Source organism: Crocodylus porosus, unplaced genomic scaffold (assembly GCF_001723895.1).
Source record: "Crocodylus porosus isolate Cpor-Errol unplaced genomic scaffold, CroPor_comp1, whole genome shotgun sequence".
Lineage (NCBI taxonomy): Eukaryota > Metazoa > Chordata > Crocodylia > Crocodylidae > Crocodylus > Crocodylus porosus.
Window position 1 is genome coordinate 16,985,509 of NW_017728922.1, and position 21,982 is coordinate 17,007,490.

Consider the following 21,982-nt stretch of genomic DNA (forward strand, 5'->3'; position numbering starts at 1 on the left):
GGCAAGTAGTCTCTTTAAAAAGAGATGTAACCAGCTAATACGGCACCACAGTTTTATGACATTTGTTTTAATTTTGCACTGAAAACATTTTCCTTTCTGGCCTGTTACTGTAACTGCTGGTGTATATCATCTCTGGGCAACAGAATTTTGTTTTGTAAAATGATTTCTTTAGGTACTAAGTGGCTTCAGCTGCATATGTAGTTACATACAATGCACATGCTCAAAGGACAGGTTAAGGACATTCTCTACTACACAAAAGGAGGATGAACTATTATTCCATACTTGTATTCCTATAGATGACAGCTTTCTTTTGGGGATATTCTCCACCTTAGGCTCTTCACTAGTCAGAGTCCCTTTGTCACTTTTCAAAGTTGCATTTTTCTGGGGTAACTCTGGAGTGTCTCTGGCTGGAGTTACGACACTGCCTCTGGTCACGCTGGGTGTTCTGGTGCTGTCTAAGCTGTCTGAAGAATTGCTCAGTCCTGACTGGCTGTTGACCTCACTCTTGTGGTCCTGGCTATCCAGATAGGTGTCCTGGGCTGATTCAGTGCTGCTCTGCACCGTGACAGCGATAAACGGCTTTGAGGTGGTCCGAGGTGGAACTGGGGGAGGAGTCTTTTTATATGCCACTAAGCATGACGAACCTGCAACAGTGGAGGTGGAAAGGAAGAGGAAAGAGGAATTGGAGAGAAAGTGACAGAGATACAGTAAGAAAGAAAGAAAAAGCAGGTTAGTTACAATATTCAAGTAAGGCCTCCAAGTAGAAATTTGAGGAAGAGATGCAGAAACACCAGTACATAGCCAGCAGCTTGTAACAAGTGACCCACACTAAAGCATGTGAAGCAAGGGAAAACCCAGTATTATCCTGCAATGAAAGTCAAGAGAAACATCATGAAATGCGAGAGGTTGGAAGGTAGAGAAAGAATAGAGACTATCCTCTCAAGAACTATAAGATTATTTCACAGAGACAGGCCAGACACTGGGGAACTTGATTTAAACTGTATGTTTTAGTGTCTTGGTAGAGTCACAAGTATGTCTTGGTTCTTTGCTCTTATCAGTTGACAAATTTGTCACTCAGGCCCAGGCTGGCGTTTGTTCCTACAAAAAGGGAAAGAATCCATAAGGACTCCATCACACAACTCACACCAGGTTACAGTTATGAAGTGTTGTGAAGAAACAGAAGTGGATTTTTTTTTAAGAGAGATATTTATGCACCTCCTGAGCTAGCACCTTTGAAAAAAAAAAAAAAAATCTTACTAGGTGTCTAAGCACCTTGGACCATCTTGCCTGGAATGCTTCGTACATGTGCGAGACATATATTTGGACACCCAAGCTAGGTATAGACATTCAAAAAGCCAGAGATTGAATTAAAAAGTTATGCAGCTTTCTGTAAGCAGCATAGTTTAGATCAGTAGCAAACAGAACACATTTGACCCTTAAAAATACCACAGCCCAGTTTGCTTGGCAAAGGTAGAATAACTGCTAGCAGTTAGAGGGGTCCTGCTGCTCCGGAGAAGCTTTAGGTGCGGGTACACTCAAAATGGTGCTGGCACAGCTGAAGTGCTGCCAAAGCTGGTAGAACAGACAAGGCCTGGAAGATGGAAAGTACAAGCAGCCTCAGTTTCATCAGAGCACTGTTAGGACTCTCCCATAGGTTTTAATATGCATCAAAAAGCCACTCTGTCTTCAATAAGCTGATAAAATGTTAGCCAAGGCCTGCCAACTCTTGAGCAGGACTAGGCCCAGGTGATAGCCGCCTTCATAACAGCAGACATGAGTGTTCACCAAGAAATTCAGCAGCAAAATTCCACAACCTACCAGGGACTGAATGTATGGCAACCTAAACTACACTACCCTTACAAGAATGTTCTAGGCACCTACGCAGTAAATCTAGCTTGCTACTTTTGCAAATCAATCAAAAGGTAACTGCATCTTTCAGCCACTGCGTTAGGTCAGCCCAAGTGCTGGCTGGCACGGACAGATAGCCACAAAGCAGCAATATCCAGGGCAGTAACCAGCATAAAATCAAGTACCAGTTACAATTATTTTTCTGCAGAGCAGTGGCCCCTTAAAATGGGCCAATGGGCCTTGCTGTCAGGGCAGGGTTCAGCTGCCTGCCAAAAGAAAACCTAAGTGTTTTGCTTCTTTATGAGATGTTAGACCTCTCACCCAGCCCATACCACAATCTTGCTAGGACTCCAGTTCTGCCAGCCAGGCATTGAGGGCACCCATACCCACAGCCTCCCCTGTGACAGCAGAACCCTTTGCTTTGCTGAACAGATGCGAGAAGACACTGCTGCAGGCCAGGGCCGACAAGGGCTGGGGTGCGCACACCCTGGTAGCTTGACAGTTAGGGCTGTCACCAGAGCTGAGAAGTATAGACATGGTCTTTGCTGGAAGCAGGGCATGTTACAAGTTATTTTCTTCAGCCATCTCCTTTACCATTTTAGACCTTCCTATAGAGGTCGGTGGTATCTGACCAGGTCTGTTGTATCTGACCAGGTCTGTTGTAGAAGGGTGTCAATTTTGCTATACCAGCAAAAATCCTGTCCTTTGTCTACTCTGCAGAGCAGGGGTCGGGGGCTTTGCCCCCGCCCCCACAAGGGCTGGGCTGGAATAACTGGGTTTCAATCCAACGTGGGCCAGGTAGCTTCAGTGGTGGGAAGCCTTCCCCATGCCATGCTGAGCCAGGCAGATGGGAGCTGTACCTGCCTCACTGCTGCTTCTCCCAGTTCTATACCCTTTGGCACCAACACAGGTGCAGCTTCCAGTGTGTGGAGTTAGGCTCAGATGACATACTTGCAAATTATGCCTGTGCAGCTGCCCCTTCTCCCTGCCCCCCTCCCCTCACCCCAGCTGTTATGACAGGGGTGGGCAAAAAACATGGCTTGCAGGCTGGATGTGGCCTACCAGGTCATTCTGTTCAGCCTGCAGCGCCCCTAAAAAAAAAAAAAAAAAAAAATTAGGAAATTAATATACATCTGCCCTTGGCTGCCTGTAACGTGGCCCTTGATGGCTTGCTAAAGCTCAGCAAGTGGCCCTCCATCTGTAATAATTGCCCGCTCCTGTGCTATGGGCACAACTGGAAGCTGCTGGGCCTCAGTACAGCTCCCCACAGGCTGGGGCTGGGGAGGAAGTTTTTGGAGAAGCAGCAACAGCACAGGTGTAGCTTGCAGCTCCCTTGGCCCCAGCATAAAAAATCAGACCAGAGCCAGGAGGGCAGGGAGAAGTAGCAGCTGGAAACTGCCCAGCCCTGGTGCAGGCATAGATAAAGCCCTGCACCTGGAGGAATACTAGCTCACAGTACTGCCCCACCATGCCAAAAATCATGAAACAAGCTCTTAACAAAAAAAAAAAAAAAAAAACAAAAACAAAAAACCAAGAGACAGTCATGTAAATAATGAGATACCATTTTTGAAGTGTATGCGCGCGTGGGGGGGGTGGTGGTGGTGAGGGTTGGAGCATGGGAAGGAAGGGTCCCGGCATACCCTGACAGGATGTGGGGTACTGTGGGTCAGGAATCAGAGGTGGCAGCAGCAGGGTTGGGAGGAGAGGGGGCCTGTGGCTTGGGAGTGAGGGACACACAGACACCACCCAGCTGGTAAATGGAGGGGAAGGGGCAGGGGCAAGGGAAGATTGAGGCCCCCCACAGTGAAGGAGGGACAGGTCCCCACAGTTGTGCCTGCCCCCCCCAATGCCTGGGGGTATGCACGTGTTCCCCATGGGGTTGAGGTGGGCTGCTTGCCACTGGCTCAGGTTCTGTGCCCTGCTGCCTTTGCCCCAGGAACTCAGCCGCAGGATGCCAATGTGCCTCCTACTGCCAGGCGGGCAGAGGATGCACCATGCGGCCAGACTGCCCAGTGGGCAGAAGTGGTGTTGCATGGCTGAGCTCATGAGGCGAAGACAGCAGGACACACAGCCCCAAGCCTATAGCAGGCAGCCTACCTCTGGGGATGCAGGGAGCCACACCTCTGGACAATCTGCCCTAGCCCTGGGGTCCCATTCACCCCGACCTACTGACTCCTTCCCTCACTGTGGGGGCCTCGATCTCAAGCTCAACCCTTCCCTTCCACAGACTTACCAGCTGGGAAAATCCGGAGATTTGAGGGTTTGATCAGGAGATCACGAGTTAGTTGTTTTAACTTAGAAATCCTGAGTTTCGCAATGGTTGCGCGACAGTTATTACTGATATTGACAAAATGCTCCTAGCATAGATGTGGCTAAAGCAGCAGTGATGTGCTCGTACCAATACAGAAATATGTTCCTCCCCGAGCAAGACAAGCTTCATTGTTAAAAGCACCGCTTCGCTGGTATAACTACATCTATGATGTAACAGCAGCCTGTAAAGGCATGAAGTCCATAATGTAGATACATACTCAAAGTGCTTTTCTTGAGCAATAGCGATGCTGGCAATCACACTCTTACAAAGTTGCATTGTAATTGGGATCTTTTTTTTTATATATACACAACTTAAAAAAAGTCAAAAAAGTGATAGCTGTTATTGGACTGTACTGGGAAAGAGAAATTATGGGCACGAATCAACCTGAGGAAGGGCACTATGCCCAAAAGCTTGTCTGAGATCTCTACCAGCTATACAGTTTCTTCAGTAAAAGATAAATCACCACAAAATCCTTGTCTCATACATTTACTGGACCATCATGCCTATAACACCCCAACCCTACTTAAAAAAAGAAAAAAAAAAAGGAGTGGCACCTCAGAATACCACTAAACTAATAAGAGTTTCTAGTACAATCTGGTCTGTCTGGGACAAGCAGAAGTGACATGCCTGATTTCTCTACTCCACTTAGCATTAGTTACCATCTCCCTTACCACATACCTGATTTCCTCCCATGCAGACTTTATTTTCCTGTTGGCAGATGAGACCTGGCACTTAAGTGTTACCTTTAAAAGGGGATGACTTCAATTTACATGAAGTCATCTGCTGTCACAACAATGAGGTCCTATGACACACCCTATATTACAGCAGCACTACAAGGGGAAGTAGTTAGTGTTTTACTGCTGTGCAGGAAGAGTGTTTACAAGCACAGATCAGGTTTCCTGGCTGTTTAAACCTACTGTGCTGTATTGTGATTGGAATAATAAATCAATTGCTAGCCTACTGATCCTAATCATTACTGGGAGGCAAAAACAAGAGGGCAGTGGAGTTTTGCCAAACCAGTCACTATTTATGTACTAAACAGGAACACGCAGGAGAGGAGGAAACCTCCACTGAAAAACAAATTTTGCCTGCCTAGATCAATAAGCCCAAACAGTAGACCCAGTGTTCTAGCTCCAGCAGGCCATTATGAGGACACTGTTTGTGATGCCACAAAGTTACAATTTCCTCCCCTTCTTGCTCCCAGTGATCAAAGGGATCTATTTGGATGGGCTCAAGGACAGTGGACACAGATTTTACTACTTACTCTACAGACTCCTCTCCCTTGGGAGAACACCACCCATGGTATTATTAGCATTCTTAAATGCCTTGGGTAAAACTAGAGAAGAATCCTGTGAATTTACAGCCAATGAACATGAAGGGACTTCAAACAAGTTAGAGTCAGGGACAAGTGAAGATGTTCAGAACAGCACAATGAGAGTTACTCCCACTAACATTCTCTGCAGGACCAAGGAGGCAGGACAGGGACAACAACCCATGTCTACAAAAAGCCACTTGTAAAGTAAATACATGCAGATCCTGGTCTCTCTGCTGGCATCTCCCCCTTCTTCAAGTTAAACAGCTGCAAATACATTTCAGAACTCGTAGGCTAAGCAACTTGGACACATCAGACAGCACTTCTGAAAGTTAACTAACTTCACCAGCAGTAAGCGGGGGAAGGGAGGAGAGGAATGCAAGCTTCAAACGACATCCCATGCCAACTGCTTAATGGACTGTCCTAGAAAGGGCAGCTCAATGCTGATCAAAGGAGAATGCCAGTGGAGGCCCCACCCCATTGCCGATAGTCTTCTTCCCTCTACAGAAACGCACCTGTTTTCATACTCCTCACTGCCAAGCAGCTTGCTCTTGCAGCTTCTCAAGTTGGGAAGAAGTCCCAACTAGATGTAAGATGCTTGCCTGTTTGTTAATCATGCCCCAGCCCCTGCCCATTGTTTCTACAAGCATAAAATGGGAAGGAAAAAGGACTTGCCATTCTTGACCAAGCTTAGATTTGTTACCATCACCAGCTGGAGTCTCACACAAGGGAAAAGGGACAAATTAAGGTTTCCTTGAGAAAGTCTCTCTACCATGATAAAGAGAATGGAGTTTATTTTGGTTATAAGCATTTTGGGCAAGACCCTCTCAATCTTTCACTGGAGTACAGTCAATAGTACCATGCCCGTCAGAAGGGGGCCTCCAAGTGCTGCTGCAACACAAATACTGCATTTAAAACTGCAAGACTGGACTTTCAGAGGGAGAAGACTTAACACTATGGACAGTGCAAAACGCTGGAAACTCATTTCTGTTAGTCAGCGAGCTGCTTGGTTTAAAGATGAGTGCAAGGCAGAGTCGGGACTCATGACATTTGAACAGTTTTTCAGCTTTCTCCACTGCCAGCAGAATTTGCTATCAACTAAATGGTCAAAAGGCAGAGCATGAGAATGATGAATACAGTCTGTGATCAGATGGAAAAAAAAACATTTCTACAGCAAGAATTTCTGGTTTAGTAGTAGCTGACTCTTTCCATCATTGAAATTATGTTTTCCTCTTATCCAAGCAGGTTATTAAAATTCCTAGCTGTACTGTGGTTAATTGATTTCCCCCCCCTTCGGTTCTCTTTGCAGAGCTATTTTTGGAATGCTACATATTTAGAAGTTGGCGTCCTCTATACCGAATTATCTGCAACTTCCAGCCAGCCTGTCAACCCCAGTTTTGGCCAGTATCTCCTGGCTCTGTCAGCCAGATTTTTGTTTTAGCCTTCAAGGCTCAGATAACTGACTAATGCCCAATCTTTACAATTTCCTCATTTCCTACTGGACAGCAGGCTAAATTAGCTCTCGTGAACAAGAGTGGAGGACACTAAGAAAATATGCTATCCCCCACTGATTAGAGAAGTCCTTTGTTCATAACTCATTTCCACCACTTGCCTGCAGGCTACCACTGCTGGAAAGCAGCACTGCCAAGGATTAAACACGTCGCATACTGGCCTTTAACAGTCTCAATTGTGGTAAAGAATGTGACCGATACCATATGAAATACTGCCTTTCTGTTGCCATTGCTGAAGCCAGTTCAGTCCTTGCAGAATCCTCTCTCATTTCTGGGTGACCAAGACAATTCAAAGTCAGATGAGCTTTTGCTATTTCATTCACTTTAAGGAGAATCTGGGTACTGTAGCTTGAAAGGTAATGCTTTTTTCCAGGAATGTAATGGTCGTGTTCCAATTATCTCTGTCTCCATCCTGCTGTAAACATCCCTTTTTACCAAGTAAATATGAAATAAAATCTAATTTCCTGGCACCCAGAACAGCTTATTCTAGAATCTTAATTCCTATTACTAGACAATTACGATTTAAATATCTGTACTATATCTTCCAGCAAACTATATGTTGGGTCTTGGCTACCACATCCACTTTTCAAGATCCCTTTCCCATGGCCTTTAGAAAAACCATAGAACGAGGCTCTAGAACAGGGCTGGGCAACGTGTTTGGGCAGAAACACCTGCAACCTTGACTTGCAAGATGTTGGTGTGCTGCAGGAGAGCTGCAAGGGGCCCGGATCCTTGTTGTGGCAATGCAGCCCCAGCCTCTTTCCCACCGTCTGCCCTGAGGTACACAGGCCAAGCAAAATCCTTTGTGCCACACTGGCAAGCATGCTGGGGGTTGCCAGCTCTAGGGCACCCTCCCAAGTGCTTAAAGAAAAACATTAAGAGTCGCATATTTTTTTAAAAATGAAGTGAGATTAGCCATGTTCTGATCCGAGTCTTACCTTTGCTTTTCATGTACAAGTCCAAATGCTTTAAGACGGCAGATATTAACCAAAAAGGCCCCAAAAAACAGTGTTTTACTTTAAACTCTACGGACCCCTGTACTGAGCCCAGCATTTGCCTAGAAAGGGCATTGCATTAGTTGGACCTGGCTTTCTGAACATCTGTATAGATAAGGCAATTTAGTGGGGCTTTTCTGATGCTTTTATCCAATAGCCGATTGAATCAGTTATTAGATAAAAGTGCCAAAAAAGCCCTGCTGAAGCACCCGATATAGACAGATGCTGTGGAGCAACACACTAATTCTTCTGGTAAAGCGTGTCCCCTCTTTTCTTTTAAAGTTTGCAAGCAACCTAATGTTCTAGGTTATAAGTTTTCATTTGAAAAAAAATCTAAAGCAAAAGTGATTTCCAATTCAAACTGCTTTAAATATTCTGACTATGTCCTACCTTGGATTGAAAGTATTTCCAACCCTTAAAAAGTAGTGGAAATGAACTTAACACCATGAATGGCAATGTCTAACTGAAGCATGCACACACTGATCTTCAAAAGTTGAGAGGTAAAGTATCACAGATGGGAGGGAGAGAAAGGAACAGTCACTACTTTTTACAGTATTAAAATAAATAAATAAATAAAAATGAACCCAAGTGTGGGAAAGGGGATGAACCACTGCCCCTCTGCCCTGTTAGCAGTTTGATTTCACTCTGTACCCTTTCAAATGCAAAAGAGGTTTAAGCACTTTGGCTACTATGTGATCACAAACTGTACTCATAAAAACACATCACTGAAATAAAGCAAGCTCTATCAGTTGAGCATGGCAATAAACTGGTGCAGCTCAAGAAAGAGTAAGTAGAGGAATTATTGGTTAAGCCAACATAAATCTTCACTTCAAGTGCCATATTCAAAGGTCTAATCCAAGCAAAGTGAGGAGCCTCTTTACAAGGCCAAAAATCAGCAGGACATCTGAAAAAAAAAATCTCTATTTTGCAACTGGTGTAATTAGTGCAAAACTGTAAGCATTCTCAAAATGTATTCTTCCTCTTGCTTGCTACTGCTAATAAAAAAAAAAAGGAGTTAGGAAAACATGGTGGAAGGGGAAATTATACACCCATTTTGGTTCCATAAGAACAGATTCAAAGAGCCTGTTTACGGAGATATTCTAAAATGTCTCATATGCAGTGCCTTGTGTGCAGGAGAACTTTGCAAAAAGCAGCAGACATCCAGTCTCTCAGCTTTACCAGGAGGAAGATGCAGAAACTTGGAAGTGATTTACTTAAGACCACAGACCTAGCAAGTCAGCAGCAAAGCTGAGAAAAACAGCCAGATATAACTTCAACTGCATTTTACTTTTGGGGTCTAATTTTCATACACATTTCTATTGTGTGGAATGAGTGATTTGCATTCAGTTTCCATAGAAGCAAAACAAGTCTTTGTAACAACTGGCCCTGCAGAGCAGCTCAGAAGCATCTAACCAGACTCCCTGAAGTGGTTCTCAGACTTTACTTGCTACAACTAGTTGCTTCCTTCTAATCACATGCAGATGAATCACAGATCTGGCCTCACCTGCAAGTCAAGTTACAGAGTGTACCCTCCATAGGGCTTACTAACAATCAACCTCATGTGTGCACTCTTTTTTTGGCTCCACAGTGGAAGCCTGTGAGTCTAGCATCTCTACTGTACTGAAAACAAGAGATCTGCCCAGGATCTTATGGCTTCCATCATAAAATGCTCTTTAGACACCCCTTTGCCACTTGTTTTACTTTTGTGGAAAGTTATATTTAAAAATTGCTACTTTTCCCATTCACAACTGTTCTATTTTTTATTTTATTTTTGCTCCTTCATGATTTCAACAGTTTAGGTCTAGGGATGGAGACAAGACCAATATTGACCATTTTAAAATTCAGATGCTTCAAATTTTAACAGGGGTATAGGTTGTAGCTGTGTTGGTTTAAGAGCATAGGAAGACAAGGTTCTTTGGGCAAATCTGATACCTTATTATTGGTCTAAATTATAAATTAAATTATAAATAAATTAGTTGGTCTAATTAAAAGATATCAGATTTACCCAAAGAATCTTGTTAAAATTTGACAGACAAGCAGTTTCATAACCCATATTCTATTCCAGCCCTTTGTTGTCCTGTGACTCATGGATACCTGATGGTGCACCAACCTTGTTCAACACTGAGAAATGTAAAGTGCTCCACCTGGGGATGAACCACCCCCACCACACCTCCAAACTGACCAGCACCACAAACAAAAGGAACTGGGGGGTAATAAGACCACAGTATAAATATGAGCCAGCAAAGCAACACTGTTGCCAGCAGGGCAAATAATACTCTGGCATGCACCGATTGATGCATCTCCAGCAAAACCAAGGAAGTGATTCTTCTACTCTACTCGGTTTTGGTGAGACCCCCAACTGGAGTACTGTGTCCAGTTCTGCGTGTTGCACTTTAACAAGGATGTGGTAAAACTGGAGAGTCCAGAGGAGGGCCACCCATATGATTAGAGACTTGCACAGCAAGCCATATGACGAAAGGCTGAGGGACTTGGGACTTTTCAGCCTGGAAAAGAGAAGGCTAAGAGGGCATTTGGTAGCAGCTTACTGCTACATTAGGGGTGTACATCAAGGGCTCGGTGAACAACTGTTCACCAGGGCATCCTTGGGGAAACCAGAAGCAATAGTCACAAGCTCCTGGAAGACTGTTTCAGACGCAACATTAGGAAGAACTTCTTTGCAGTCCAGACTGTGCAATAAAAGCTCCTTTGAGAGGTGGTGCAATCACCTACTCTGGAAGTCTTGAAGAAGAGACTGGGCAGTCAGGTCACCTGACCCCAGCTCTTTCCTGCCTAGTGCAGGGGACTGGGCCCGATGATGATCTTCGAGGTCCCTTCCAGCCTTAGAAGCTATGATTTTATGAAAACCTCAGGATATAAATGGCTCTGGCAATCCCAGATCATAGACTACTGTAGGGGATTAACCACTTGGCAGGAGTGTGGCACAGAACCAGCAACTCAGCCATACAAAACTGAAGCAGTCAAAACAAGATCACTGCCTTCCCAGCCACGCAAGAGCTGGAGTGCATATCTGCCTTCTTTCTCCCCCATATCCATCCAACTCCAAGGAAACAAACAAACAAACAAAACAGCTCATGTTGCCAGCAGATGCAAACAAGATATGGAGCTGGCATGATCCCCTTTTTATATAGGCAAAACAGACTGTTCCCTTTCAAGACTAGCTAAGATCAAAAGATGAAATATTAAGTCACTCTAGACAGTGACTCTCTATTAGCACCAACAACATGACAATACAAAAAAGGGAAGGATTTTTCTGGATAATAACTTTTATTGGACCAACTGCATGGTTGAGATATTTAAAAGCTTGTCTAAATTTATAACTTGGAAAAAAATGCACGGCCATCAAAATCTTGTCCAAGTTTATCTCAAGCATGCAGTTGGTCCACTAAAAACACCACTCACAAAAATCTGGTCTCCTATTTCCTGGACCATGATGACAACATCAAATTACCCAGTTCACTTACAAGCTGCTCTATGCTTGTCTGATGAAGTGAGCTCAAGTTCATAAGATGAGAGGGAGAAAATAAGTTTTTGTGTAGTTAGTCTATCAATTGCATCTGTACCCTCCCTTCTAAAACATGAATCTTCAGTTAAGTAAGCTTCCCATTATCATTGTAATGTTGGAGTAAACATACAGAGGAGAATGGCCTCCTGATCACCTTTGCCCATATGCTTGTAAATGGAAGGGCAGCTTCTGAACAACTCTAAACGCACTTGTTAGTAACTAGACAGGACACTCAAAGTTCATTCCTTCAACTCCGTTTATTCATTTTGCTGAATTAAACTCCTGGAGAGTAGCTCCTTCTACCTTAACAAGATCAACAACCTTATCCCATCTTCAGAACAGAAGTGCATTAGAAAGGGAGGGGCCCAACAACAGATAAGTAACAATCTCTCTTCTTAGACAGCTGCACAGTGGGGTTAGTTTCCTTTGGGAACACCCACAATAATTACACCAGCCAATAGAGTCTCGACCTGTATCGTCTCCCTGTTGCTAGGGGCTGTATCGGATTTCTAACAGCCAACTCTTATTTCAGGTACCTTGCTTTTCTCTACAAACAGCAGTTTCCAAACTGACAGACTGCACACCAATTTAAAATAGTACAGGTTTCCCTTGCTTTGTTGTACATGCATTCCTGGAAAATGGTGCATAACTTGAATTCACATAAAGGGAACCCACTTTACAAATGTAACAAATAGGGATATGTTCCAAAACTTTGACTGTACTGATCCCCAGACTTATTTCTGCCACTTTTACAAGACAAGACAAGTTTGGTACTCTCCAAGAGCAGAAAGTACACACAAGCACAGGGCACTACTATAATGGGGGTGGCAGCTACAGAAACATGTGTCAGACAGTGAGCAAGGAGCACAGATCCACACAGACTATATTTTGGTGCTTGTCACTCCCACAATGCACCACACAAAGCAGTTGACTGCAGGTTTCCACCACACAGATCACATAAAAGTGAATTTACCTTCTCAGATAACAAATTTTTGGTATAAAAAAAAGAGGGTCATCATATAAAAGTTAATTCATACATACAGAACCCACATAAAGCGAGGGAAGCCTGTACAATTTCAGGTACCACCAGAAAAAAATTTTCAATTCAACCTTAAGTACCACCAGCAATTTTGTGTCATACCAAGCCAATATAACAAATCCTTTAACATGTACCACCGCATACTATTGGTATACCACAGAGTGGGAACTGCTGCTCTACAAAGAGCCAAACAACATTTTCCTCAGTTTCAAGTGACAGAAAAACAAGACTGGTTGCTATACTACCTAGATCCCCAGGAAGTATGTGAACCAAGGTAAGGTTTTGCTATCTTCTAAAGTCAGTCCCTCTTCATTGACACTAAATACCGCAAACTTTGCGGCCTTCTTCCTGACTTTAATAGCTAGCACTTCTCATAAAATGAAGAATACATCCTTCTTAAGAGCTGTAATATGCAATCAAACTCTTGGTTTTTCAGCTGGGCAACTGCTTGCTGTCCCATAAGCTAATCTTGTTAAGAGACAACACATGGATCATACTGATCTTCCATTGGTTTGGCAAAGCTTGGCATCCAGCCTCTGAGAATCAGATTAGAAAGTTAATACAAGGTTCCCCACCCCCAGCTTGTGAGCAAATCTTAGTGAATTTAAGCAATACAACAGCCATCTGCTACTGCACTTGGTCATCTGTCACATACTGTCTAAATCCTAGACTGGGATTTCTGGGAGTGAGGCCTGTCCTTGCTGCTTGTTTTTACAGGGTCTAGTGCAATGCGTTCAATTTCTATTTGGGTCTCTGGGCACTGCTTTAAGAAATAGTGGGCAAACAGCTTTACACACTCCCCCCACCCCCAGTCTAGTTTTTGACCACCTTAACTTAATGATGCACTTAAATAAACAGCACTGCCAAAGTAAGGGGTTTGTAGCACCAACAAATTAAATACACCCCTGAAGATCTAGAAAAAATAGTTTCCTGGGACAGTAAGTACTTCTTTCAGAAAGCAAATACAGCTTTAATCTAGGACACTTTACAAGGTACTGTACAGAAACATAACCACCCCTTTCTCCTACAGAAGTCTGAAACTGAAATGCCTCCAGGGTTGATCACAACAACATTAGCATAACAGCACCCAAGCGGGATAGGTCAGGAACTACAGTATTTAAGCAAAACCAAGGGTTGGAGGTCAATGTCCATAGGCCTAGAGACTTATAAGAAGAAACACCACCCAGCCTCTCTTAGCAACAGGGAACACAGAGTCCTCTAAATACAAACAACTTGACAGGCTTTCCAGCATACCCAAGTGCCTTAGCTTCTCAGGGAGGTTCCTAATTGGGAATGGAAGTTTAGGTGTATTTGGCAGACATGTTATTATAAATGCTTTTACCAAAGACTTGCTTTGTGGCATTTACTGATGCTTCTCCTCTATGTTCCTTACAAAGACTGCAACTCTATAAAATCATGGTCCCTGCCCTGATAATTTCTGGGTAATAATTAACAGTTTAAACTTTAATCACTTTTAATAACTGAAAGCTACCCACAAAGGCCAAGGATTTAAAAGAATGAAGTGTCAGGTTAAACCACCAAAGAAACCTCCCAGTGACCAGGCAACTCCTGTGCCGCTGGGATTCATACCCCTGTGGTCATCTCCAGAGAGCCCCGCTGCAAAAACGGCAGGGTTAACAAGCACCTTGATTGTATGTAGCATCTCAGGGATAAGACTGAAGAAACACTTGTGGCAAGTTGGCAGTTTCTTCCCACCCAGTCTGTTTCTCTCCACTCTCCAGAGTGAAGTGGGTTTCAATAGAGACTTTAAATTGGAGCAACAAAAGCCAACTCCACCAGCTACCCCAAAGATGTATTATTGTCACTGAATTAACACTGCTGGCAATTAAATTATTTCAGTTCTTAAGTGAGAGAGAGCACGAGCAAGTCAAATTTGCACTAGTTACTTTGTTTTGTGAAATATTTAGGTGGCTCTTTGGAAATACTATTAATTCCTTCCTGAAACTCCCCCCACCCCCCACAGTCAAAAGAGTAAAAATTTAGACTAGTAGAGCCAAGAGACACTGAAACCATAATTAAGAAGGAGTCTAGCCCAATTACCCCCAGACCTACCTGATCACACTCAAAGCCATCACACCATCTAGGGCTAGAGTCACTAAGGACTTGTATGAACAGGCTTCAAAAGAGTTCCCCTATACGTATGGGGTAGCTGGGGAGGTTTCAAAACAAGATATCCTACCTATAAGCAGAATACTTTAAAACTATGGTCAATAAATGGACCAGACTTACAGTAATGACCAAAACAAACGTTAGTGTACTGCTTAGCCCACAGCAGGCTTTCCAAAAACAGAGAGTTTGCAGCACCATGAAGAGTTCGACTTGCTCCTAAAGCCGAACTGAGACTTGCCAACAATTTAAGAATTTGCTTTTAAGGGATGAAGGGAGTGAAAAGCAAACAAAAGGGAAGGTTGGGGGACAAAAGAGGATGATACAGTCCTCTAAAAGCAGCAGCATTGACATGACAGAATTAATTCTCCCATTCAAAGGCCAGGCACATTTGTTTACTACAAGGCTTCTGCTTTACAGACATCAAGGCCTCCCCTTTTACAGATACAATCAGTGAATCTTTTCAGTCAGAGCAGCCAGAAGCTGGCTCTGTCCCACCCATGAGTCACCATGGGCTCAAAAGAAGGAAGCAAGTCATTCTGCATCCTTGCTCTCAAGTCAGCCAAAGGGACTGAGGTCTAAATACAGACACTCATAGGGAACTATTTATTTGATTTGTATGCCACCCTCCCAACAAGGGCTCAGAATCTATTAAGATAACTTTGACTGTAAATTCAAATAAAGGCAATTACAAAAAATAGGAGTCACACGGGTGCCTTGCCTCTGCTTTTTTGGGGCATTTTTCTGTTGCAGCCCCATCAACTCCAACCATAAATCAGCCAAGATGAAACCCAGGACCCTCCTGGCTACATCTGTACAGGGAGCACTTTGCCATTATAGCTATGGCCATAGAGTCTACCAGTAAGATGCCGTCTGCATGAAGGCAGATCGTATTAGCAGACTGCCACATACCCTCCTGCCCTTTCTCCAAGAAGTGAACTATAATGGCAAAGGGGTTGGTATAACTGGATCAAAACTGAGGCTTCAGTGGACACAGCTGCAAAGAAAGAGATACTACCACCCTGAAAGACACAGCTGTGTCTGTCATCAGGTTTATAGCAGATGTAGCCTACAGCAGTCATTGCTGCTACCAGCTAAAAGACTTGCCACTTAGAGACTGGTACCAGCCAATAGAGGAGGGAGGCAAAAGGACAAGCTGAGCATGTGACAAGGGCTCAAAGAGCATTGCCAGCAGAGACTAGCAAGAGCACATCTGTGCATCATGGAAGACCAGTGCCCAATTTACTTCTGGAAGCACCAATGGGAAAATTTGAAAGTTGGCATTGGGGTGACCAAGATTTGGCTATTATAAAGCTTTGCACTGCACAAACCAGTCCTCAAATGAGACCATATTAACTTTATTAACCATCACTTTCCTTCCAATATACATCCTAGCACTGTAAAAAACAAATGTTTGTTTCACTAGGAGTTTTGGTTGTAGAGCCCTGTACATCCCCTTTCAGCTGTTTTGTTCCCCCCTTAGGCACAAACCAGGAATCTGTCAGTACCAGAAAGCCCTATTTAGCTCCAAATCATATGAGGGAGCTCTGTCCTTGTTGCTAGCACCAGCAGAATTACAATAGGAGAATCAGTATGAACTGGCTGCCAGCATTTTGCTGCCCCATCATCAGCTGTGGTTAGAGCAGTGTCAAAGGACATTGGAGGCCCATCCATCCTAGCACTGTCTCTGTGGAACCCAGGCTTTTGTTTAAAATTTAGCTTTCACAACCAAAAGGACTAGCAAGTAACTGTGCAACTGTGAACCAAGTAAGAACAACTGCAGCACCACATTCTTAACTTTGCAGGCAGCTGTCCCAAGGAAGAGCAGAGTGACATTAACAGCACTTGGCAGTTTCACTGTTGCTCTCCAGAAGGGTCTTGCTTCTTTCTCCAGCTATTAGGCAAGTGGTAATTTTCAGCATACAAGGCAGGATAGCTTAAGGCAGGCATGACTCCCACCTTCAAACCAGCCAACCAATCCACCCCCCAAAATGCTTTGTTGTATGGACTTATGCACCTAGTGGAAATTTCTTCCTCATCTTAACCAGTTCCCGACAATGTGGAACCAAAACACTCAAGAGACTTTACCTAGTAGCAGAACTGAGACACATGCTTGATAATCATAATGCATTTAATCTCCCAAGTGCTTGACAAAGCTGGACCATTAATTATTCATATCCCATTTCCTCTTACTCCCAATTAATTGGTTCAAGCATATCCTGCAGTGGTAAGTTCCACAAGTTAACTGCGCACTACAGGGAACTGCATTTCTTTTGTTTTCTATTTGCCACCACTTAATTTTATTCATGCCCTCTTGTTCTTGGATTGTGGAATGGCACAAATAGCTCTCACCTAGCTTCCACTTTACTTCTGGCTAGCTCTCTGAATGGGGATTACTTAGATTATACAAGATAGATAAAGAGTCTGAATGAACAAGGGTGTAGGCTGTAGCCATGCTGGTCTAAAGTCACAGGCAGACAAGGTTCTTTGGGTGAATTTGGTATCTTTTATTAGATGAACTTAAATAGTTAAAAAAAGGTTTACCAAGCTTTTGGGTTTAAAAATCCTTTGTCAGGCTGAGGAAGTCTCTGCAGTTGGCGTGTGCGCTCTTCCTGGATGGAATGAATAGTAAAGAAGCCAGAGGCTGGGCTGGTGTGCATGCAAGACAGGCAGTCAGTGAAGATGTAAACTGAGGAGTCAGTGGGCGAGAGACAGGTTGGGTGGGGGTGGGGCAGAAGGGGGATGAATGTAGCAGTTAAATAGCAGAGAGGTACCTGGGGAGTCAGATGTCAGGCAGGTTATAGTGCATCATAAATCCAATGTCTATATTTAGTCCATGATTTTTTGTATACAGGAGGTCGATGAAGTGAAGTTCGTAGGCTCCTCTCTGAAGTGTTTTGTAAATTTCCTTTGAGGATTAGAATTGAGAGCTTGGAGAGAGAGAGTGGAAAAACCACTCTTCTGTTCTGTTCTGGGTAGACTGGTTTCTGATTACTTATATCAGTAAAAGTCTGTATCTGGCTTAAGTGAGACGGAAGAAAAATTACATGGTGGGAAAGTAAAGAGGAAGTCAGTTAGATTTTAACTGGTCATTCCAAAGGCAACAGCTGCCAGTGTTTTAACTTACTGGCCTCTTAGTCATTTGCAAGAACTGCTTCTTGCACAGGTTGATTGGATTTTTATTTAGAGTTTCAATTGTAAATAAAGTGATGAGCAATAGGACTGCAGGATGCCAGGACATGGATGTAGTGCAGTTTAAACAAAGACCATAAGCTCAAGATGTCTGAGAAGCTGGTGTCATGCTGACAAAGCCATAATTATAGAACAATAGAACAATTCTTTCTTGCAGTACTACTTTTTCCATTTCAGTGGTTATTCATCAACCCACAGCATACTGTTCTCACATTATCTTTCCAAGATCCAGAAGCACAGCTGGCACAACTGAGGCAGCTCACACCTAGTGCTCTTGCACAATAAAGACACGCTTACACCAGCTCATCTTTAAGCCTGGAGAACAGTGAGAAGCTTCTTCTGCAAAACTGCAACAGTTCCAAAGACAACCATGGTTCAGCTGTGCTAAAGTTTGAAACTGTGGGAGCATGCAACATATATGGCTTATCTTAACTTTAAGCATGCTATTTAAAAGCTTCTCACAGCAGACCTAGCCAATACTATTGAAAGTGCTGATGGCAGCCAGCAGCCTGTCAAAACACAGGACTCTGAGTGTTAACAGCACTGGAGATGAACTAGTGTCAGCAGTGGCAGGAGTGGTCTATGCTTCCCTTGTTGTAAGCAAGGCTTCTCTTTATGTGAACAGAAAAGAATGGGAAATACCTACTGGTGCCCAGTCCTTTTAAATAAGATGTGCATCTAAACTTCATGAAACCTGATGCAAAAACTCAACACTGATGAGAGAAAACTGCTCATTTGTCACCAAGGTTCTCTAAATGCTGGTCCACTGGCTGCATCCCTAGCTCTACTCACAGCCAACTCCTTCATGGGCTCTGCTCTTATCTATTGCCCATGGGACACAATCCAGCAAAAAGGAAGATCTGCTGATCTCGTCATGTGACATTAGCACCAGAAGCAATGGAATAGCCCCGGCTAGAATACCGGGCAAATAGCTCTCCACACCCCTATGACCACAACTCTTTAACAAGTTAAAAACAAACCACGCCCTCAGCCCATGGGGCCAGAGTGCCAAAAAGAAGGAACATTCAGCTGGCAGAGCCTGCACTCTGCTGTCCTCCATCTCCCCCTTATGCCACAAGGTCACAGTAGTCACGATAGTGTTTTCCACTGGACCTTGGGTGCGGGACAGCTGACACCCATTTTCAATTTTGTTAGGCTGGTATTACTACTACAAGGCTCACATTTTTTTGGTTTAGCTTTAAGCCATTCCCCTGTTTGTAACCCAAAGACATCGCCACACAAGGCTAGTGCTGATGAAAGAGAAGGGAAACCAAGTAGGTATTGTCACTGCCTGAAGCTGAGAATAGGTCAAAAAAAGCACATGAAAATCAATTTTAAACACGTAGTTAATTTAACAAGACTTTTTTTTTTATCCATTTACAATCGCAGATGAACAACATACTCCTGCTTACAACTACTGCTGGGCATAGTGGAATAGTGCTTCAGCCATATCTGCACACCACAGCATAAGAAGGGAAGACGACATATTTGCAAATGGTCTGGAAGTTGTTTTCCAACCTAACTTCTTTCATGATCTTGGCAGGAAACTGAGAAAAATGCCCCAGCTGCCTAATGGCAAGTGATCTGAAAGCTTAGAAATGCACAGTGCTATAGTAGTATCCCCACCTGGATGTCTCAGCTCTGAGCTCCCAATCAATCCATTCCAATATACACAAGCAAAGCACAGCTGAGTTAACATGGACTAGGTGTTGATTGGCACATATAGGCATTTCCTTGAATATAACACAGGATGCTCTGGACTGTGTTCTTAGAGAGTCTCCTGATCTTTTGGTTTTCCCCAACTTCGTAATGTTTGAAATTCTTAGCAAATCAGATGCTTCTTAAACAATGGCTTCTTCCACCAGGGCAGTGCTAGGCACTTTCTGGAACACTTTGTTTGTGGGAGCAAGGAGTCCGTTTGGTTGTACAAAGGCACTACTGTGAAGGCTGCAGCTTACAGACAGAGTTTAGAGAAGCGTCGAGCCTGGAGCACGAATCAGGGTTTTCTTCAAGCACATTTGAAACTGTAATATCTATGACCCAAATGGCTCTCAGCCAGACATGACTTGCTCATCCTCACAGCCCAATTCTTTTTCTGTACCAACCCTTTTCACAAGTGCCAGACTATTGGCTTAATATTTAAAGGGTCACTGTAGCCTTCAGAGAGAAAGACTCAGATTATCACTCTTCCACAGATACAGGAAGCAGCCCAAGAAAGGGTAGAATCGTACAGTAATATACACCCAGTCCCAACCAAACCAGAGAGCCTGCTGTCCTGCCAGGCTTCTTGACACTGGCTTTGACTCCCATCAAAACAGGTGCAGGACAGTCATTTACATACCAGCTGGAATGGCAATTAACTCAAGTTAGCCCCAGGAAAGTGCTATCCCTGATATTTCACAGGTTAAATGTGGGACAACGGCCTTGTAGGGTCCCAGAATAAAAGGTCTTATTTCTCTAGGCATAAAACATCTGCTTTTAGCTTGAGAAAGCAGGTATTAGGAGAAATCCAATACACACATCCATCCTCCTCCACTGAGACTTAGTTAATAAGTAACACAGCCGACTGCCTCCACCCACTTACTTCTGGTGCTGTTCTGTATCTGACCCTCCCCCTTCTGTAATCATTGATAGCATGTGTACTCCAGGACTTGCCAACTCTTGGCCTCAAAGGATTAACAGTAACTCCAGACAGAATCTGCTCAGAATATTGCACCAGTGTGATATAGGTGATCGACAGGTCTGCGCACAAGCTGCTTTCACAACTTCCTCATTCCCATAGAACAGGCAGCCCTCTTTCCTGCCTTCAAGTGACATACCAAAAATACTTCCCATAATAAAGACTGCAATCTTCAAGCTTTATGTCCAAAACTGCAAAATGCTAGGGAACAATAAGCATAGACCAGCCACAGTTACTGAGTAATACAGGCTTTCACCCTTCCTGATCCACATCATTTACTGCAAGAGGTCAGCAGGATTAGGCCTGATCAGTGGGGAAGACAAGAATTCATTTGAGATGGGGTATGAAATGTGCTTAAGAAAGGAAATTGGGAGATGGAAAATGGATTTAAAGCAACTCAGAAGAAGCCCGTTTACCAAACAGGTTTTCAGAACAGGCCACTGCTCCAGCAGAGCTCCTTGGAGTCTCTGAAGGAAGCTGCTTATTGTCCAGTTTTGGGAGGACCAAATCACAGCAAAATCAGACTAAGTAGAAACAAAGCCCCACTGAAATCCAGGAGCAAAGAGGAGTGCATGCATAGCTCCAGGCCAGAAGTCCTGCACACAGTAATTGAAGGATGTCAGACACCTGGATAGCTCTAGACCTACTCTGTTGATCTTCAGTACATCTTCTAGCACAGTGTTCCTCAACCCATGGATTGTGACCCAAATGTAGGTTACAAGAATATGAAACGGTGGCAAACAAATTTTTTAAAAGGATCAACAAACTTTAAAAGTGTATTCTCCTTTAAAGGATAAAAACATGGGAAATCATGGCTTCTCTTGCAGGTTGGCAGAGTTCCTGGGTGCTCCATGCTCTCTGCCCCCACCGCCACACACACACTGGAGCCTGGGGGTGGAGGTCAGCAGGCTGCGAGTGAGGGGCACTGGCCAATGGTTACAAATCGGTCCTGGTACAAAAAGAGGTCGAGATCTACTGCTCTAGTACATAAAATCACCATAGTATTTCCAAGGCAGGAGTTTTCAACCTTTAAGGAGGAGTATACCCTTTCTGGTGGGTACTCCTCCTCTACTATACCCTCTGGATGAGTGGGGGAGGGTCCCTTGACAGCTGGTTGATAAATGGCGGCATGCTTCCCAAGTACCCCTGCTTCTCTGTGCTGCCACGTACCACCTGGGGCCTTCCCAAGTACTCCAGGGGTATGCGTAGACCTAGTTGACCACCTCTGTCCTAAGGCATCAATTTTTGTAATAAGAGTACAGAAAGACGTGTTTAAACTGCACAAACCTCTATTCTAGACAAAACCAGAACCACTGCTGATTACAAAATAAGCTTACATACAATGGCAAGTCATACCTTGATACTTGGACAGGGTCTGCTCTTGCTCTTTCCCAGACATGCACAACATGAATCAAATGCTACTGAAAAGGCAACAATATTTGAA

At 43.8% G+C, this 21,982-nt stretch overlaps 1 protein-coding gene across 5 annotated transcripts in view; it reads right to left on the reverse strand.

Moving 5' to 3' along the window:
• Positions 1-21,982, reverse strand: part of LOC109313259 (disks large-associated protein 4-like) — a 50,568-nt gene that overhangs the window by 12,358 nt on the left and 16,228 nt on the right. Inside the window, exons 1-2 of one of the 5 annotated variants that reach the window (XM_019539745.1) lie at positions 21,895-21,982; positions 283-644 (exon numbers count right to left, since the gene is read on the reverse strand). The exons of 1 other annotated variant lie outside the window; for it this stretch is intronic. In XM_019539745.1, coding sequence (XP_019395290.1) covers positions 283-644; positions 21,895-21,946 — 414 coding nt within the window. In that variant the 5' untranslated portion in view covers positions 21,947-21,982. Of the gene's footprint in view, positions 1-282; positions 645-4,830; positions 4,868-21,894 lie in introns of those variants that run through there. 3 more of the 5 variants (XM_019539746.1, XM_019539747.1, XM_019539748.1) reach the window with 3 other exon arrangements.